This window comes from Hyla sarda, chromosome 2, assembly GCF_029499605.1.
Source record: "Hyla sarda isolate aHylSar1 chromosome 2, aHylSar1.hap1, whole genome shotgun sequence".
Classification (NCBI taxonomy): Eukaryota; Metazoa; Chordata; class Amphibia; order Anura; family Hylidae; genus Hyla; species Hyla sarda.
In genome coordinates, this window is record NC_079190.1 from 298,198,619 (window position 1) to 298,220,465 (window position 21,847).

General features: G+C 42.4%; 1 protein-coding gene across 2 annotated transcripts in view; it reads right to left on the minus strand.

Annotated features, from left to right (window-relative positions):
* The window catches only part of ACACA (acetyl-CoA carboxylase alpha), a 403,267-nt gene that overhangs the window by 319,545 nt on the left and 61,875 nt on the right, over positions 1-21,847 (minus strand). For both annotated transcript variants that reach the window (XR_008888830.1, XM_056557545.1), the window contains exons 5-9: positions 20,523-20,632; positions 16,918-16,999; positions 12,473-12,571; positions 11,848-11,954; positions 86-196 (exon numbers count right to left, since the gene is read on the minus strand). Coding sequence is in view for 1 of the 2 variants with exons in the window: in XM_056557545.1 (XP_056413520.1) it covers positions 86-196; positions 11,848-11,954; positions 12,473-12,571; positions 16,918-16,999; positions 20,523-20,632 (509 nt within the window). In the remaining variant the exon portion in view is untranslated. The remainder of the gene's footprint in view (positions 1-85; positions 197-11,847; positions 11,955-12,472; positions 12,572-16,917; positions 17,000-20,522; positions 20,633-21,847) is intronic.

Sequence of the window (21,847 nt, forward strand, 5' to 3'; positions counted from 1 at the left end):
CACAGTCACAAAAAATGGACTACTACCGAGTCCTATTTGACAGTAGAATTATATATTTCAGAGCAATTTAACCCTTAGGGCTTACCTGTCTGAAAAGGTTTGGAAAATCTTCTGCATTGTTCACTTTCCGAATACCTTTTCCACCTCCTCCCTCAGATGCCTTGATCATTACAGGATACCCCACCATTTCTGCTGCCTACAACAAACAAATTGCATGGAACACATATCCAAATAAGAAAAGCATGCATTTAGACACTCCTGATACTTTAGTAACAAACGTATAAATTTTATTAAGTACAAAAATCTGAAGCATAAAAAAAAAAAGTGTACATATATCGGGACGTAACCCGAGATAGAGCATGTATATAAAAAAACAACAATAAAACCAAAACAGTGGGCATAAGAAACAGAAAGGTAAAAAGCAGGTGTAATGTCCGTTTATTTGTTTTTGTATTTTCCTGTTTAGGTGTGTATTCACACACTAGTTTGTTCTGAGCAGTTTGCTATTCTCCCTGGACTGGGAATGGTTAATGCTCAGAACCAATGAGATCTCGGTTGTGTCTATTTTAACCAGAGTTCTCTTGCATTCTCTGATGGCTATTTTGTGCAATAATGCTCCTATAATGTCTGTTTGTGCAATACTCTGACTAGGTCTGCTTGAGCATTTACCTTGTGCTTTTATCTGAATTTTTGCCATGGTTAACCCCTTAACGACGCAGGGAAAGTATAGTGAATATTAGGGCAATATGAGGAAGACGTCCAGGGGACCCAAACACGATCAAAGTATTCCACCACATCATCCCTCATGGCATTTATCTTTTCAGAGAGCACTATTAAATTAATACGGTAAATGACCCTATCTAATGATGAAACTGGATTCTTCCTGTTCCCCGCCACATGGATCCTAGCTGCCATAAGGAGACACTCCTGATGCTTTACAATGAAATTATGAGGTTGAGATACAAGAAAGTGTTTTGAATATACAACAAAATAAAAATGAATGCATGCAAGATGTCAGAAATCTTGGGGAATACAGTTAACTAAAATCCCCTAAATCCCCAGAAGTCTACAAGACTAATATAATTTGAACTGCAAAATAATCTAGAAGCTACATCACACAAAAAAGCATGACACATAGGCAAAAATAAATTAATTTAATTGTATTGCTAAAATGCTTTATCCAAGTTAAATATATTACCACACAAAGTGAACATTTACATTTCCAGCCAATGATGAAGTTTTCAAAACTAAGGAGAAAATTAATGTTTGTCCAAAGCAAAGAATAAATAAATAAAATAGAGCCAGTCATGGGACGTGGAGGGAATAGATCTTTGCATACACCTATATCCTAGGTGTTTCTATTGATTTATCTACAGATTATACCTTTGTACTGATATGTATGTAGTCTTTCTGTCCTGTACTGCCCATTCAATATTATAGTAGTAGACCATTGTGGTACTTATATGGTTCATTAATATATTGAATACTATTTAATAAAGTATATTTTACTACATTTTTGAGCCTCTTGCTTTTGAGGGGGTTTTTAGTCGCATATTTCATTAGACTCATTCACTTCAATTACCTGGCTTAGGCTCTGAAAGATGCTGATTTCATTGTGACACAAGAACAGTATAAAACATGTAGTACCACAAGTAACAGTGGTCTAGGAATGACCAATGTATTTTGAAATATCGTAAGCTGAGGCCATTGTGGGATCACTGTAATGAAGTCTTTGTGAATGGCATAAAAACAAAATTTCATGACTTCTGGTTCCGGCGCCCCCTGAGACAAGTTATACTAAAATTGCTGGACTAAAATGACAAAGTGGAGATTGTGAGGGCCTACCGCAGACACACATCTCTGCTGACTTTTCATAACAGGAAGATGTTAATATTTGAGGACTTTTCTGCTGATGTGGTTAAACGCAGAAGAGCATATGGCAAACTCTGCACTGTACTGTTCAAAGCCAAGAAGCGTTTTCAGCTCCAGTATCCAGCCACATTGAAAGGGTTTCGGCCAAGCTGTTTCTACTGATCCTCCAGTTCGGGGAGCTTCTCCGACTTAGGGTGGTTAGATGGATTTGGGGAGCTCCTAGGGTATGCTTGGATGTGTGTGTGAATGGACTTGTCTGTATTGTGGTCTTCATGTGTTGTTGTTCTGGGTGGGCCTACCCTTCCCTCAAAGTACTTATAGCCGTTTCAGTTCTTGTACACTAGTTCCTTTGAAATGACTGTCTTGGGGTGCGGGTGGGGAGGGTCTGCCGGAAATGGTTATCTGTCTGTTGTTCAGTTGACTGAAAACTAATAAAAATATGTTAAAAAAAAAAAAAGGGGGGGTTCGTCCAGATGGCTCCTTCTCTTCTTCCCAGACCTCGCCTTGCCGGATATTCTAGGGGTACCAGCTCACCGCCCCCATTCTCCGTCTTGTCGCTCTCAATCTCCGCGGGGCCAGGGTACTCCCTCATCGCACTCCTCACAACGTAGAAGCAGCCACAAGAGATCCCCGGGTGACATACAGAAACATTGAAAATCTGTTGGGAGACATAGCAGGAGTAGAAGCAGCAGATCATCTTCTCCGGATTGAGTATCTACTTGATTGGCTGTTCTTGGGGAGGTGTGCGTTTCCAAGGTGCTACTCTCTTTTGTTATTGCCCAGTAGGGTCCCTGTTATGTTTTCTACTGGAAGTTAGTCGCATAGGTGCCCCATGGGGCCAGTACCCTCCACTCTTGTTTACTGGATATTGTATGTTCTCATTCTGTGTACTGTGGCTGTTTTTCCTTTTACCATAAATGTCCCACCTGTTGCTGTCACAATAACTGGTTTGTTCCTAGGGGTCCGCACACTCTGTTCATTCCCCAGGCCCTTTTGCTTGTTACCTGGTCATGCTGAGGTCTGGGGATGGGGTTCTGACATCCCGCATGCCTGAAAAAAGTGAAGTCCCTCACCCAAACTGTAGCCGCCCTGATTACACCTTGAGTATTGGCCTGTCCTGGGTTTTCCATGTTTCCATCAATGTTTTTTTCACGGTTCGTTGTTTTTTTTCATGTTTTGCTTTCGCTTCCCCTTTCCTGGCCCCTCCCCTCGTTACTTGTTTCCTGTTTGTTTCCGCCTCATTGGTGTCAATAATCTCCTTTCCCGGCTCCTTCTTTCCCCCTCTAGCCCTTTTTCTCCCCATCTGTTTTGGTATGCTCTCTCTCTTGCAATGTTCTCCCTAACTGTCCTGCCCACTACAGCATCCGTCCACAACAGTCCTTCCCCTCCTCTTAGTCCTTAGGGGGCTTGTCTAGCGTAATGCGTAAGGTCATAAAGTGGAATGTTAAGGTCTGAGCTCCCCTCAGAAATGCATGAAAGTTTTGCGTTTTCTGAAATGTCTATGCCCCGACATAGTGCTCCAGGAAACACATTTGGCGGAGCAGGATTTTCAGAGAATTCAGAAATTGTGGGTGGGTGCTGTAGTGGGCGGTTCAGCGGTAAATGACAAATCTGGAGTGTTAATGTTCATCCAGAAATCTTTTTCACATCGCGTTCTCTCACATGAGCAAGATGCAGAGGGGCGCTTATCCCATTTACAGATAGTTCATAATGGTAATACTTATATCTATAATGTCTATGCACCAAATGGTGATAATTCCTTTTTCCAATCTCTAGCAGACACAGTCAGTAGCACTGCAGGAAAGCTGACGATCCGGAGAGGGGACTTAAATTCGGTGGTTGATCCCCTGGTGGACCGGAGACGTTCTTCTCAGTCATGCCCCACAACATCATAGTGATAAAGGTACTTCCCCCTTTCCTTGCACAGACAGGGTTGCTAGACTTCTGGCATCACTTACACCCAGATGGCCGTGAATACAAACACTTCTCACACATTCATGGTTCCTGGTCTCGCATTGATTATTGCCTGGTTAGTCCTCTGTTGTGCTCCCGTTTGGGTGTGGTGGACATCCGGGACTTGATCATTTTGGCTCATGCACCGGTCGCTCTGGAGCTCCTGCCATCGTGCTCTAAGGGTACAGATTACTTATGGCGGTTTCCGGCTTATCTAGTGAAGGATGACTCCTTTTTGAGTCTTCTCAAGGGTTGGTGGCTGGAGTTCCAGACTGATAATGCAACCCATGCTAATAATCCTTCTCTCTACTGGGAAACAGCGAAAGCTGTACTCCAGGGCAATATTCTGTCTTATAGCACCACGGTCAAGCGAAAGACTATGGATTGTCATGCAACGGCGGGTGCAGCTTTGGCGGATGCTTATTCCCACTTTTTAGACTCCCTCACTCCGCACCATAAACTTAAGTGGCAGGAAGCCACCTACGAGCTTTGGCTAGACAGGAAGAAAATAATCTATAGGTCACAATTTATAGCAGACCTGTTTCGGCGCGGTAATAAAGCAGGTCATATGTTGGCGCGGGTAGTGAAAGGGTCATTTGCGCCTGCACACCTTCTAGCTTTGCGTGATTCGGCGGGGCAAATAATGCTTGACCCACGATCTATGACACCTATTATGCTGATCTTTATTCTTACCTTAGCAACCCCCGGGATGCCATCCCTAAGGTTCTCGATTTTTTATCCTATGCGGGGAGCTTCACAGGGTACAAGATTAATTCTGCCAAGAGTATGCTATTACCTCTGGGTGTGACCTCTCCTAAGTGGCTTTCCGATGCACATGCACTGGGGGTGACAGTGGCCCTGTCCTTAATCACTTATCTGAGCATTCGACACAATATTCCCTTAACTATCTCCCGCTGTTTAAGTGTATATTGGACGAACTGAAACGTTGGGAGTCTCTGCCATTGCCCTTTCTGGGTAGGTGTCACCTGGTTAAGATGGTTAGTTTCCCTCGCCTTCTATATCCTCTACAGACACTCCCGCTTCTGCTTAAACATGCCTATATTAAATGTCTCAAAGCTTCCTTCCAATGCCTTCTGCAGCAGGGCAGGCGCCCACATATTGCTCTGCAAAAACGTATGCTTTGTAGATTGGAGGGCGGGGTTAACTTCCCGAATGTTAGGGGATACAATTTGACATGCTTATTCTTACATGTACTTGATTGGCTTCATGATTCAACTTATTTCTCCAACTTAGCAGTTGAAGCAGCGCTCGCGGCGCCTTGGTCGCTGCTCCAGACCTCTTTTGCGAAGCTCCTGGCCAAGATTAAACACTCGACGCTGCTCTATAATATGATAGTCGCTTGGAAGGAGGTTTGGAAGGTGTTTGGCCTTCCGTTTCTTGTGTCCAAACGGATGCCCTTGCTTGACCATCCAGAATTCCCACAAGGTAGATCCTTCTCCTGGTTGCGGGAGGGAAGGGGAGGAGAAATTTCCAAGGTTCCTCCATGTCGTCCTCTTAGTGGCTCTACGTTGTCTTTTTGCAAAATGGTTGGATGCTATCACTAGAGATGAGCGAATCAAAGCTGACGAACCCAAATTTGTTCCGAATTTCAGGAAATATTCAATTCACAACAAATGCGAATATCGCCACAATTCTATTGCGCGAATCAATTCATTAAACTCCATTTACTGCGGTGCAGGCTCCAGGGCATCTAAAATGGCGGATCTACATGTCAGTACATGGGGCAAGGAATGCTGGGAAGACAAGGCGGGAAGGGAAGTAGGCATGATGACCCTGAATCATATGCAGGATTCACTAATAGTGTTAAAAGGGGAGGCAGTCCTGCTAGGCTAGGTCAGAGTAAAAGATATAAGGTCAAAAATTAGAAGAAAGAGCATAAAATGATAACATTTATTTGGAAAAATGATGTGAGGTCTGCGGCAGGGCCCTTGTCGCAGACTGGTCACTAGATAAAATGGTTACAATGGTATAAAATGCTAAAAATATAAAATATACACAGTGGTATTGCACTTCACTAATTGGTCAATGAGACAATGAAAGTGGGGCAATGGGACTGTGCAAACAGTATCTGTTTAGTTATACTGTAAAGTCATATTATAAGAGCCAGGATTAATCCAGATGAAAGTACATAGAAAAAAAGTTGATAATCCAATAAGGCAAATTTTCGGTAGCTCTGGAGCTTCCCAGATTGGGGCCCACTATAAAAAACTTTTTTAGGTGCAGAGATACAGGCGATGCCCCCTCTACCCCGACGGCATGGGGACTGAATGCAAGAGGGCAATCGCTATACAGTTCAGGCACTTAGTGTCTCTTACCGGCTACAGTGTGCACAGTCAGGTGAGTGCAGCTGTGCTTGCGATCCGGATACACGTCCCTCTGTCCCAGCGGCACGGGAGAAATGTAGGAGGGGCGATATGATCCGGTGCTGGGGGTCGGAAATGATGGCTGGGAAGCAGCGTGTGGCAGCGCTGTGAAGCCTAGCGGTCGTAGCAGCGTATGGCAACGCTGGAGGTATCCTCTCTACCCCGACGGCACAGGGAGCAGGTGAGAGAGTAGGTGAGGACCGGCAATGCGGTAACGATTGTCTCAGATGATGTGCAGGGTTGTCATAACTCCAGACGCGTTTCGGGGAACTGCGTCCCCTTTTTCAATGGTGGAGGTTCAGGAAGACTGTCAGCCTATCAGCAGCCAGTCACGCCTGTGATGTCACAGCCCTATATAATTGGCAGCCATAATTCAGGCTCCTCACTTCATTACTATACACTGCAGAAGGATCATAGGACGCAGAGCCTGTGTGTGTGTGTGTTACAGCAGAGAAAAACGCAGTTCAGTAGCGTTTAACATCCTCCTAGTCACATCAGCGTTCTTGTGGACGGAGAGCAGTGTTTTTTTCACTGAAAAGGATTTTTACTGCAGCGGCAGGCATTAACCTCCCAGTCACTTTCTTCGGCATAGTATTACAGAGAGGGGCAGATAGCTGTGTGTTGAATCATGCATTTCAACAAGCTGCCTCAACTTCATAAACCTTAGCAGAGGAGGCAGGAATAATTTTTCAGCACAATTCAGTGTGTTTGTTCCACAAAAAAATCATCTGCTGGTTATACTAGTCTGTAGACGGTATAATACGCAGCAGTCCATTCCTAATAGTCTTTGACAGAGTGCAATTTTGTGTTTAGTACACAGCTTTTTTTGGCTGCAGCACTGTTGTGTACTGCTGGTGTTTTACAAAAAGAAGTTTTTTTTTTAAGGGTACTGTAGAGCATTTTTCTCCCACCATCAGTGCATATCACATACCTACAACTAAGTAGTGTACTATTTTGTACCTGTTAATCTGTCAAGGGCCTAGATACACCTGCTGCTGTTCTAGACAAATACTGTTTTAAGCGTAGTGAAGCGTATTGTATTCACTTCATATACGCACTAAGTATGTCAGGCAGAGAAATGCCAGGACATGCACAGAGGAGTGGAAGACCTAAATCCTTCAAGCAGGTTGCAGCAGACTAGGGGCGAGTGGCAGGCCTGAGCTCCCGTTATCAGCTAGCGGTCATGTCTCAACCAGCAACCCATCTGCAGTCATCGATTGGATAACACGGTCATCCACTTCATCACAAGTGACACCTAACACCCCCAGTCAACAGTCGGTGGGTTCCTCAGACACAACCCTCAGTTGGCATGGCCCGGGAGAAGTCCCTGTCCTCCCATTGCCTCTGTCCTATGCTGTTCCCTCCCCTACAAAAAGTATCTTATGCTGTGGGTTCAACTCCACTATTCACTGAGGACAATCTAATAGAGGACAGTCAGCAGCTACTGCCCAGCCAAGAAGTGGAGGAGACATCCGCCGCTTCCTTCGCTAGGCGGGAAAGTAGTGATAAGGAGAGTGACGTGGGAGGCGCTGTTGCCAGGGTTTAAGGTCCTGAAGCAGACACTGTTGTGGAACCTGAAGAGGACATCAGTGACGTGCAGACACTTGTTGATGAGGACCCAGGCACATCGTGGTAGTATGCAGTGGAGAAGGAGGCAGGGAGTCCCTCCAAGTCACTTGCACAAATGGCACGATGCATGCTCACTTGCTTGCGTAGTGACCGCCGAATTGTCACTGTCATTCGGCAGCGGGATGACTTCTGGATCTCCACCTTATTGGACCCTCGCTACCGCTACAAAATAGGAGCCTTTTTTACACCCCCTGAGAGGGAGGACAAAATGACCTACTACAGAGGCATCCTATGTAGTCAGTTGGCCGATGCCTATTGGCGCCATCGTCCATCCTCTCACAGGTCTGAATTGGGGGGGCCCCCTGCGATCACCATCCACTGCCATGGCAGCTGGGGAGGGGTGGGGTGGCAGGAGTAGTACCAGCTCCACCAGCAGCAGCCTGATGAGTAGCTTTCTTCACCCGCATAGTGAAGCAACTCATCAGCAGCAGGTACACCTGGAGAAGCACTTGAATCAGCAGGTGGTGGCATACCTTGACATGCCCATGCCAACACACCTTGAAGATCCACTGGACTTCTGGGCAGCCAAACTGGATTTGTGGCCGCAACTAGCAGAGTTTGCACTGGAAAAGCTGCCCTGCCTGGCCAGTAGTGTGCCATCAGAGCAGGTGTTTAGTGCGGCAGGGGCCATATTCACCCCAAGGAGAACTCGTTTGTCCACGAAAAATGTGGAGAGACTGACCTTTGTGAAGATGAATCAGGCATTGATCAGCCAGGATTTCCAACCACCAATGCCTGATGCATGAGAGTAGATTGACCATGGTGCCACACCAACACTTCACAAATATGGGTAGTGCCAAACAGATTAAAGGCGCTGCACCCCAGTTAAAAACATTCCTCCGCATCAGACCTTTTTTTCACCCACCTTCGTCACTGTTTACGGATATTGCCACCCACCGCACCACTCTGTCACCGGGTCAAGTTCAGGACTCCTGATGTTGCTGCTGCCACCACCAGGCTGTCTCATTCAGCCACTATATGGTCTCCTCATACTTCAGTCACCTCTAGGCTGTGCAATCATCCAATATATGGTTTACTGATGCTTCAGCCAGCTCCAGTCTATGCCATTCAGCAACTACATGGTTTAGTGATGCTGCTGGGCCTAGGACATTACCTATATGTGTTTATGGTAGCACCAGGTACATAGATCTTCAATGGAAATTTCAAAATTCCTCTTTTATCCTTAGAGATTGTGAGGCCCTATTGTCTCCTCATCTGCTGCCAACTCCAGGATGTGCCATTCAGACACTATTTGGTCTCCCCATGCTGCCACAAACTCCAGGCTGTCTCATTCAGCCACTATATGGTCTCCACATGCTTCAGCCGACTCTGGGCTGTGCCATTCAGCCACTATATGGTCTCCACATGCTTCAGCCAACTCCAGGCTGTGCCATTCAGCCACTACATGGTCTCAACATGCTTCAGCCAACTCCAGGCTGTGCCATTCAGCCACTATATGGTCTCCTCCTACTGATGCCACCTCCAGGCTCTGTCATTTTGATGCCATGTGACTCCTTGTTAGATTTGGTCCTTTGTACCCACATGCCGGGGCCCGGGACAATAAAACTTGGGAGTTAAAAGTTCAATTTCAAAACCCTCAATTTCAATTTAAAAATCATAAATTTCAATGGTCTCCTCATGCTTCAGCCAACTCCAGGCTGTGTCATGCAGCCAATATATGGTCTACTGATGCTGGGCCTAAATTTTTTTTACGGTAGCACTAACTACCCTAAATCTTCAATTTAAATTTCAAAATTCATCTTTTTTTCTTAGGGATTGTGAAGCCCTGTTGTCTACTCATGCTGCTGCCTCCAACTCTGGGAATAAAAATGTTGTTATGGTAGCATTAGCTACCCAAAATTTTCAGTTAAAATTTCAGAATTCATTTTTTAATCTTAGGGATTGTGAAGCCCTAGTGTCTACTGATGCTGCTGCCAACTCGTCGCTGTGCCATTCAGACACTATATGGTCTCCTCATGCTTCAGCCAACTCCAGGCTGTGTCATTCAGCCAATATATGGTTTACTGTTGCCGCTGGGCCTAGGCCTAAACATTTTTTATGGTAGCACTAGCTACTATAAATCTTCTATGTAAATTTCAAAATTCATCTTTTAATCTTAGGGATTGTGAAGCCCTAGTGTCTACTCATGCTGCTGCCAGCTCCAGGATGTGTCATTCAGCCACTATATGGTCTCGTCATGCTGCCAACACCTCCACGCTGTGTTATTCAGCCTCTATATTGTCTCCTCATACTGATGCCACCTCCAGGCTCTGTCATTGTGCCGCTCTGCGGCAGTGATTCTAAAAGCGATGCCTGTAATCTGCATGTCATACTGAATAACCGTATTATTTCACTACCCCAGCACACTCCATATGCGTGTTAGAACACAGCAAAGTTGTTACACTATGCGCTCCAGCCTCACACGCTGGTCGTTAATGCATGGTCCCCTTGCCTTCTGCTGCGGACGGGGCTGGGACTCGCATCGCGGGACGCGCCCGCATGCGAGCCCCAGTCCGTCACTCTCCGGGTGTTTCTTCTGCCTCTGCCTCCACCTCTCTGCTTTAAGATTTAAAGAGCCAGTACACTCATTAGGGTAATCACCTGTGGCTTGCTTTTAAATTCCTCCACCCTCCTCAGTTCTCTGCCTGATCTTTGTTGCGTTGTGCCCTAGAGAAAGCGTTCCTTTGTATTGCCTTTCCGTACCTTACCAAATCTCCTGCTCTTGTGACTTGACCTTGCTCCTTTGCCCCCTGCCTACTGAACTCCTGCTACGTCCCATCTACGCTACTGTGCCGCCTGCCCTGACCTACTGCTATCCTGACTTCGAGTTGCCTCATCCCTCCTGTGCCTCGCATCTCCTCAGCCGCCTGTGTGGTCGAGCTGTGCCAGGGGTAGCGACCTGGTTGTCGTCTGCAGCTGCAAGCCCATCTTGCTTTGCGGCAGGCTCTGGTGAAGACCAGCTGCACCTTAGACTCCGCTCCCTGGTATGGTTCGAGTCATCTGCCACACAGGTCCAGCGGATCCACATGCACCGGAGTTCATGTCTTCAGAAACGTGAGTATTACTAAAGTGTTCTAAACCTATTGAGGCTCTCTGTAGGCCAGAAATAATTGTTTTTAATATAGATTTGTTGCAAATAAATTCAAATCGTACCAAATTTTTTAGAAAAATTCGGCAAATCTGCCAAATCGAATTTTTCAAAAGTTCACTCATCTCTAGCTGTCACTCCAGATTTGCCTATGCTGATTGCACAATTTAAGTCCTTTCTAGCTGTTTTTAGGTTGAAAGCATTTTATCGTGACTCAATTCGACTCTCAGGGGATCGCGGACATTGTACAACCTTTTGGGCATACCACCTGGTACTGTGTAGAATCTCTAAGAGGTTCTCTTAGGGCAATGTGTTTGCCCTTGCTTAACCTTATTTGTCCCCCTTTCTTGGGGCTTTTGCTCACAGTTAGATCCTCTTGGAGTCGTATGAGATATTGCGGAAACTAAGCACGATATTCCCGCTAGGGGATGGTGCTCGGAAATCATATGCGAGGGTCAGGGACGTGTTCGGTGGTTTCTGCTGACCAACGGGTCCTACTATTGACCTTGTCATGGACTGTCAAGTGCCTAGGAACTGTGCCATTGGTGGGAGCATTGTCTATTGCCTTCTCTATGTGCCTTATGGGGGGGGGGGAGGGTTTGGTGGGGGAGGCTGCTGTTCTTAGACTGGATATCAATTATTATGCTTTTGTTTTGTTACGTTATGCTCTTGTTGCATTTCTCCTTTTTCTTTTGTATTTTTGCTATATTTTGTTTATTAAAAATGGTTAAATAAAAATATATTTGAAAAAAAAATAAAAAATAAATCACAAAATACACAGAACACTAGGTCCCAAAAAAACTAGCCCGCATACATCTCTGTCTTAAGAAAAATAAAAGAGTAATGGCTCTTATAATGCAAGGAGCCAAAAATGGAAAGGGGGTAAGTTTATTATTAGTTTAGCATTAGAAACAGACTTACCTTTAACCCATCATCCACATCTTTTACATAGCCCTTTTCATAAACCTCTTGTGACACACTTAAAATGCGCTTCTTTAGATCACTTTCCTGCCAGTCGACTTTTAAACCTAGAAGAGAAATATAATCAATGGAATTTATATTTCTTTTACTATTTTCATTTAAACAAATACATAACGAGAATTGAATATACACATTGAAAAGACTCAGAAAATGCACTTTGCTCTGATTTTAACATCCTTATCTTAGTTGCCCAACTTGCCTTGAGGAATCGAATGTTCTAGTCAATTGGACACAAAAAAAAAAAAAAAAAAAAAAAAAAAAAAAAAAAAAGGAACACCCTCGAATTGATTTTAAATGTAAAACTTAGAGATGATGACAGATTATGATCTCCAAATTGAATAAATTCACTGTGTTCCTGGACAACTTCCATCAATAGGAACTAAATGTGTGTCAGTGGGTGCTTTCATAACTAAACACTGTAGGAAACTGGACTCATTCTTCATGATGAATGAAAAAGTTAGAATATGCTTACACTTGATTTAGGGGACAAACATATTTAATTATACAACTATATATAAGGCATTATATATATATCAACAGAAACATATGTATTTTCTTTTCTCACCACTGCCACTCCATGGTAGAGTCGGAATTCCAGCTGTTTGGGCAACAATTGATGATGCAATTTTATCTCCTAATGCCCACATGGCTTGACTTGGCGGACCTGTAATAAGATTAATATTATAATATTGGAATAATTTATAGTAAAATTGTCAATCATGCCTTTCACAGTTTAGAACTTTTTCAACATGAACACAATTTCAATTGGTATAAGGGTTTGTTCCTTCTCAGTTTTTTAAGCCTCATTTTGGTCAGGAATTTTACCAATTTCAAGACCACAAAAAAGGTGCACATTTTTCTATAATAGTTTTTCTCTGTGTCGGTTCTTCTTATGGTTTTGGTAAAAATACTGACCAAAATGAAGCTCAAAAAAGGACTCAAAGAACAAAGAATAATACAGTACAGAAAGAGCATTAACCAAGTCCCTTGTTTATTAGCTTTATTTCATTGCAGAGTAATTTTTATTTATTCTCACCATTTGTTCTTATAATAAAAAACAACGATGATTTTAGATAGTTTTTATTGAAATGTGCTTATATTTATTTTTAAAGCCATTACTTTTATGCTGCATGCACCACAAGTCATCGGGACGCTCCGCATTAGCTTCTGTTTTTCCCACTAGATTTGGTTGATTGATCTCTCAATACCCAGAGATAGCTATTTCAGTCACGGCTGGTATAGTGGGGAACAGCAGCTGGGGATCACCCCAATAACTTATGGTTCAGGCAGCATAAAAGCTATGACGGGATCCTTTAAATCTAATTATGCTGTTAATAATTATGTTGCTACCTATATGATTATTTCACTTATTATAAAGGCAGGCACTGCAAAAGTTAACCCCTTAGGGACTCAGCCTATTTTCAACTTAAGGACTCAGCGTTTTTCCGTTTTTGCATTTTCATTTTTTCCTCATCACCTTCTAAAAATCATAACGCTTTCAATTTTGCACATAAAATTCCATATGATGGCTTATTTTTTGCACCACCAATTCTACTTTGCAGTGACAGTCATTTTAACCAAAAATCCACGGCGAAACAGGGAAAAAATTCATTGTGCGACAAAATTGAAGAAAAAATTTCATTTTGTAGCTTTTGGGGGCTTCCGTTTCTACGCAGTGCATATTTCGGTAAAAATAACACCTTATCTTTATTCTGTAGGTCCATACGGTTAAAATGATATCCTACTTATATAGGTTGGATATAGTCGTACTTAAGAAAAAAATCATTACTACATGCAGGAAAATTTCTAAGTTAAAAATTCTCATCTTCTAACCCCTATAACTTTTTTTATTTTTCCGCATACGGGCCGGTATGAGGGCTCATTTTTTGCGCCATGTTCTGAAATTTTTATCGGTACCATTTTTGTATTGATCGGACTTTTTGATCGCTTTTTATTCATTTTTTCATGATAGAAAAAGTGACCAAACATACGCTATTTTGGACTTTGGAATTTTTTTGCGCGTACGCCATTGACCGTGCGATTTAATTAACGATATATTTTATAGTTCGGACATTTCCGCATGTTTCAGTGCATGTTTCAGTCTTTGCAGATTTCAGTGAGGCTCTCCTTCAGCTGTCAGTCTGTGTGGTTTTCTGTGAGAATCTGTGGAGCTTTCACCTTCTGTGCTGCTGTCAATCAAGCTCAGTGCATAGAAACACTTCCTGAGTTTGGACTCCTGCCAGGCCGGGAGGAGACCGAACTCACTGTATTAATTGTGGCAGGGAACAGAACATTACATTTTAAACATATTTATCTTGATAATTTTAAAAGCAAGTGAATGGGAAAGGGTCTGCTAATTACACAAGGAACACTATATTTATTTGGTGAAAGGTACTCTTTAAGGGGTTTATTGCATATCCTGTGGATATTAAGAGTCTGTGAGTAGGCAGCATTTCCTGGGGGCCAGACTCAGGTGGGCACCTCTGTAATCAATACAATTATTGATGGTAGACAGCACACAGAGGTTTGAGGCACACATCCAAATGTCACATGACAAAACTGATGTGATCATGAACACAGATCTTGTTTAGTTGTGTGCACAGTTGTGTTTCAAACAGAAGGCCTTTTTTCAAGCAGTGTAGCACAGGAACCACGTGAAGAGAAGTGCAAGGGCTGCTACATGCAAACTGGAAGTGCAAAAAGCTTTTGGTAAGTGCATAACAACACTTACACTTCTCTACAAGCAGTTCCTGTGCAAGACTGCTTAAAAAAAAGCGGCAAGCCTGGAACATTGCACAGCTAAACAGGACATGCATGAGCAAAGATATTTGAATGGATGAATAAATTAACTACTGCTCTTGCATCAATGGGATTTAGATCTGGACTCATTGCTGGCCACTTCTGAACTCTCCAGCGCTTTGTTGCCATCCATTTCTGGGGGCTTTTTGACGTATGTTTGGCGTCATTGTCCTGCTGGAAGACCCAAGATCTTGGACGCAAACCCAGCTTTCTGACACTAGGCTTATAGTGCGACCCAATATCCATTGGTAATCCTCAGATTTCATGATGCCTTGCACACATTCAATTCACCCAGTGCCAGAGGCAGCAAAACAACCCCGAAACATCATTGAACCTCCACCATATTTCACTGTAGGTACTGTGTTCTTTTCTTTGTAGGCCTCATTCTGTTTTCGATAAACAGAAGAATGATGGGCTTTACCAAAAAGCTGTACCTTGGTCTCATCTGTCCACAAGACGTTTTCCCAGAAGGATTTTTGGCTTACTCAAGTTAATTTTGGCAAAATGTAGTCTTGCTTTTTTATGTCTGTGTCAGCAGTGGGGTCCTCATGGGTCTACTGAAATAGCGTTTCATTTCATTTAAATGTCGACAGATAGTTCGCGCCGACACTGATGCTCCCTGAGCCTGCAGGACAGCTTGAATATCTTTGGAACTTGTTTGAGGCTGCTTATCCACCATCCGGACTATCCTGCGTTGACACCTTTCATCGATTTTTCTCTTCCGTCCTTGCCCAGGGAGATTAGCTACAGTGCCACGGAGATTAGCTACAGTTGCCACTGTGGACAAAGGCAAATCTAGATTTCTGGAGATGGACTTGTAACCTTGAGATTGTTGATATTTTTCCACAATTTTGGTTCTCAAGTCCCCAGACAGTTCTCTTCTCCTCTTTCTGTTGTCCATGCATAGTGTGGCACACACAGACACACAATGCAAAGAATAAGTGAACTTCTCTCCTTTTTATCTGCTTTCAAGTGTGATTTTTATATTGCCCACACCTGTTACTTGCCCCAGGTGAGTTTAAAGGAGCATCACATGCTTGAAACAATCTTATTTTTCCACAATTTTGAAAAGGGTGCCAATAATTTTGTCCAGACCATTTTTGGAGTTTGGTGTGATATTATGTCCAATTTGCTTTTTTTTTTCCTCCCTTTTTTGGTTTAGTTCCAATACACACAAAGGGAATAAACGTGTATAGCAAAACATGTGTTACTGCAATCCTTTTCTGTGAGAAATGCTTTATTTTCTTGAAAAATTTCAGGGGTGCCAACATTTACGGCCATGACTGTACATGATTACATAGTTTTCTATTATTGTACTGCTTTTAAAAAAACTCAAACTTTTTTCAAAAAAAAGGGGCTGTATGAGGGTTAAATTTTTGCTCCATGGCCGGTTTGTTTTTTTTTTGGTACCACTTTTGCGTATATGTGAGCATTTGATCACATTTTTATTTAATTTTTTTTGGAATGTGATGTGACCAAAACAGAAATTTTTGACTTTTTTTTATTTATTTTTTACATTCAAGCCATTCACCATACAGAATAATTTACATTATATTTTGATAGTTCGGATATTTACACACACGGAAATCCCAAATATGTTTATTGATTTTTTTTACGCTTTTTGGGAGTAAAATTGGGAAAAAGGGGCGATTTTTATTGGGGGAGGTTTTTTTCCCCCTTTTATTTATTTATTATTTTTGGGAATTTTTATGTCCCCATATGGTCATAACAGCATAACAATCATTATATTGCTAATACTGTTCAGTGCTATGCATAGGCATTGCACTGATTAGTATTATCGGCAATCTTCTTCTCTGGTCTGCTCGATGTCAGACCAGAGAAGAAGTCCCTGGGATGATGGCCGGAGCAGGTCAGGGGACCTTCGGCCGTCATGTTGGATGATCGGATCCCCGCTGCAGAGCATCAGGACGTACATTTACATCCATTGTCCTTAAGGGGTTAAATACAACAGGAAAAGGCAGATTACATGCTGTCAGACAACACACGTCTCCATGGTAAAAAACTATTTTGGTATTCAACATGTCCATTTCTTGTTTTCCAAACAGGACTTTGTAACACACATTTGGTAGCTAAATCTAACATAAAACTGTTTAATCTGCCATTCAATATGTATAGCCAGCTTTAACCAGAAAAAGTTCCCTTTGCTTTTGGATTTCCCTTTCGTAACTAAATAAACCGTTTTATTCTTACCCATAAAAGCAATGCCATTTTTGTGGAGAAGTTCAGGTAGTTTAGGATTCTCTGAGGCATGACCCCATCCAGCCCATACTGCCTATGGAAGAAAAAAACCATAAATGAGAGGCATGACATAGTGAGCAAAACATTTCCATCAAGAATCCATATTATGTGTTTCCTCCTTTCCAACAAACATTATTATAAAATGGTCATATTACTGCCATATTTTACATCCACAGTCAGCTTAAAAGGACATGTCCGGTGCTCACTTTTCTTATTGTATCCGCTCCGGATACAATAAGCTTTCTCTTGCCTGCCTAGGCTCCCCCGGTGCTCCGGTACAGGTGTTCGGTCCCTGGGCTGTATTCTTCTTACTTCCTTTTAGCCCGACACGTCACACGGAGCTTCAGCCTATCACTGGCCGAGGCGGGACATCGCTGAGGCCGGTGTTAGGTTGAAGCTCTGTGTGACGTGCCGGGCTAACAGGAAGTAAGAAGAATACAGCCCGGGGACTGAACACCTGTACCTAAGCACCGGGGGAGCCTAGGCAGGTGAGAAAATTTGTTTTCTTTTATTTTTCAGAACGGAATGGATAAAATAAGAAAAGTGAGCACCGGACATCTCCTTTAAACTCTTATGAGAGATTTCATAAGTGGATAATCCATATTTTATAACCATACTTTATCGCTGACAGGTGCTCAGTTTCACCTACTATGAGGTCGGCTCTAGTCCTCACTGCACTTTTGATTCACACATCGCTTTCTGTGTGAACTGAAAGTAACTTTTCCAATGAAAGAAAAAAATGGCCCCTAGTCCATACACAAACCCTAGTGTGAATCGGCTGGGCACATATATGGAACAGTGGGGACCAGAAGTGGCATCCGGTAAAACAGGGAGAGGGGCAGCCTTTTACCTCATCACCTTGTGCTGGGAGGGTAAAATGGCCTTTTTGCTGGAGTGGCCCTTTAACCCCTTAAGGACCGACGCCTTTTTTACCTCTATGACCAGGCTATTTTTTTTTTATTTGACATGTATTTCTTTAAATGGTAATAACTTTAGAATGCTTTTTCTGAGCAGAGTGATTCTGAGATAGTTTTTTAGTGACATTTTGTACTTTATATAACTGGTGCATTTTTGTTGACACATGAAGCATTTTTTGTGAAAAACTTCAAAATATTGTGAAAAACAGGAACATTTCTGGCGTTTTTATTTTTAATTTTTTTATGGTGTACACTGTGCAGTAAAAGTGATGTTATATTTATTCTGTGGGTCAGTATGATTATGGCGATACCCATTTTATATAGCTTTCTATGTTCTTTTTCCTTTTCTGAGGAAAATTTTTTTTCTGCAATTCATTTTCCAACAGCCGTAACTTTTAAATTTTTCGTCCGACGCCATTGAGTGAGGGCTTTTTTTTTTGTGTGATGAGCTGTACTTTATTGGTATCATTTTTGTGCTACCTTTTGATCTTTTTTATTCCGGTATTTGTACCAAAATTTGCGAATTTTGCGTTTTTTTAATGTTTTTTTTTTTACGGCGTTCAACATGAGGGATAATTTACATTATAGTTTTATAGTACACGTCAATACGGACGTGGCAATACCTATTATGTATATGATTTGTGTTTTGATCTTTTTTGGTGATAATACAGGGCTTTTAGTGGGAAAGGGGCATTTTATTTTTAATTTTTTTACACTTCATACTTTTATTGAAGAACTTTTTATTACATTTTTTACAGGTTATACTATGCTGCAATACATTTGTACTGCAGCGCAGTATAACCTGATGAGCTGCAGACACTACAGCCTGTGCGATCCAGCCTCTGGCTGGATCTCGCAGGCTTCCATAGAAGGCATACAGGAGGTCATGATCTGATCTCCTGCTGCCATAGCAACCAACAGTGACCCGCGATTGTATTGCTGCGCTGCCGTTGGAGAACAGGGGAGAGCGCTCCCCCTGTCAACACCATAGATGCCGAGATCGGGATTGATCACGACATCTATGGGGTTAATGCTGCCGGGACCGGCGCGATCGCGGCTCCGGCAGCTGCGGCGGGACTCTGGCCGTCATTGACAGCCGGGTCCTGTTGCCGATCTCCTGCGCTGCCCACGGCAGTGCCGGAGATCAATATGACGTATCCATACATCCAACTGCGCGAACGTGTCGGATGATTGGACGTATGCATACGTCCTATAGCGGGAAGGGGTTAATGTTATTCCTTACTATTCTAAAGCCAGCACTTTCACAATATAAAGCACAATAAAACTCTAGTATAACAGATAATTCACAGTCTATAGGACAGTGTTTATCCCCAGCTGTTGCAGAAGCACAACGCCTAGCATGCCTGGACAGCCTTTGGCAATAGGCTACCACAAGTCAAAACTATGCCCAAAGAAGGTCCTTAAAAGGGCCCTCTTAAAATCAAAAATGTTTTACGTCTTGGAAAAAGATTAACCTTCCTAATATACTTCATAAGAAAATGTTATCTTCTTTTTATAGAAATCATGGCTTAGAAAAAAAAAAAGACACTAGGGGTCCCTTTACTATTCAGAACAATCCTTTCTTGCTGCAGCATCATCTTTATCCCAGCTGAAGCAAAGGCAGGGGACAAAGTCCAGGAAGTGAGGGCGGGACTAGCTCTCCTCTGTGCTCACTCACTGTCCAGTCTATCATTCTTCTGTCTAAAAACAGAGAGGAGGAGGTTACACAGCAGCCTGCAGTGGTAGAATAAGGAGAACCAGCACAGCACACTCAGGGCAGAAGTGCTTGCCTCGGAAACGCCCCTTTCTAAACAGTAGAGTGTCAGAATGAGTGAGCAGCAGAATAGTTGTGAGCCAAATAAAGAAATTAGACACATAAAAAAAAAGACATGCAAAGTATCTGCATGACCTAGTGAGTAACATGTATAAGCATTATTTTTTTCTGTGACATCACAGGTACACTTTAAAGGGGTGGTCAAGAGAAATATTTTACTATGGTGATTGTGACACACATGAAGAGCCCACTCAACCAATCACTGGCAAGCGAGTGCACGTTAAAGATACATTATGAAATACTGAATGTTGGTAGCAGATACAGTAGAACTGTACTGAATGGGTGGGTCAAATTATGAAGCACGAGAGCTGTACTGTATGCTTTGAGAATTTAGATATATCCCCTGCTGAACCTCCCCCTTTCCCATCTTAGAGCATGAGTGTTACAGAAAGGCTGAGACACTGTACAGAGAGCCTGCAGACGGGAAAGTAAAAAACAGCAGACTGCTTGACAGTGGGCGACTGGGGGTGTCCCTTTCCCCGAACAAGATATAATAAGTGTCAGATGTTCACAAAATAAAGAGAGGTAGCAAGTACATCCACACAAAAAGGACTTGTTCTAGAAATCTAATATTGGCTAGAAAATGAGCAACCTATTCCAGAGTTTGTATGAGCTACCAAAATAGACATAATAAAAAGCAATAAGGGTGAATTAATGAAAACAAACAGTCTTTGTTATTCGTAGCTACCAACCAAAGCTTGGCTTTCATTTACCAGAGCAGTTTAAATAATAAAAGCTGAGCTCTGATTGGCTGCAATACGCAACTCGTACCCTTATTGTGTTGAATAAACACAGCCAAACATTACCTGTACAGGAATCCTTTTCGCAATATCAAGAATAAGCTCAACGTTAGCATAATTATTATTATTTGGACCTCCAGGAACAGGTACGTAGTGATCTGCCATTTTAATGTATTCTGAAATAGAACAAAAAGCAATTTAGAGAGTCTTTGAGGGAAATTTTATTATTTTGACTGAAATTATCTGCGCAATTGGTCTGTTTTGCCCAATTTATTCTATGAGCATTACTATTTTTGGTATGGCTTAACAGGGGTCTTAGAAAATGTAAGGATTTTTTTACATTTTTTTTTTTTTTTTAAGTAGGAAAAATACATGCTTTTCTAAAAAGCCATCAGCCTACTTTTGAGCAGTTTGATTATATTTTATACATTTTTTACACAGATTATAAAAAGCATAGTTATCTCGTTGACAAAGACAAACAACTTATTATCCAAGCACAATGGATTAAAATGAAAAATCTGAAATATATATATATATATATATATATATATACACACACACACACACACACACACACACACACATACACACAACTACAATTTAGAATTAAGAGGACCTGTTGTTTCAAAAGAGCGCCAAAATTTTGTTCCAAAATATTGACAGTGATAAGGTGATATTTAGGCTATCGCTGCTGAGACTGAGCCCTTGAGGTCCCCCTCCATGGTGTACAGCTATTTCTCATTCTTTCCATTCTTGGGGGTGGCACCAGGGCTAGAATGCTTGCAAGTAGGGCTCACACAGGACTTCATCCCTTATTTCTCTGACCAAGCCCAGCACTTACTCCTCTTTGCTATGTCATGTCATGACTAAAAGTTCTGGTGAAAGAGCACTGGACTGAACAAGCTGTCATTGTGTTATGGGATAATTCACTCAGTAGACTACTTTAGATGTCATGTGTGGGTACTGATGCATTGGCTTTGTAGTAGGGATTACACAAAGCACTGCACTGTTACTAAGGAGCCAAAAGGCAAAGGGAAATTACACTGTAGCCCTGTGGACATACTGTAGTAGGTACCATGAGCTTGGTAAGAGACAAAAGGGAAACCTTGTTTTTCATTTTTGGCACAGTTCAGCTCATTTTAGCAGGCAGGCTGGCTAAGCATACTGGTACACAGCCGAGGCTCTGTATCTCCCGCACAAAGAACATGCTAAGCTCTGCCCATCTTTGTTCTTGTCTGATCCAATAACAGGCAGTGGATAGCAAATTGCAAAGAAGGAAAACACCAAGACTTAAGGTCTATTTTTATGCAGAAAGAAGTTATTTTTGTTAAATGAAGGAATTTACAAATATGTTACAGCTCGAATAGGCCATTACAAGGAGAAAGGGTGTT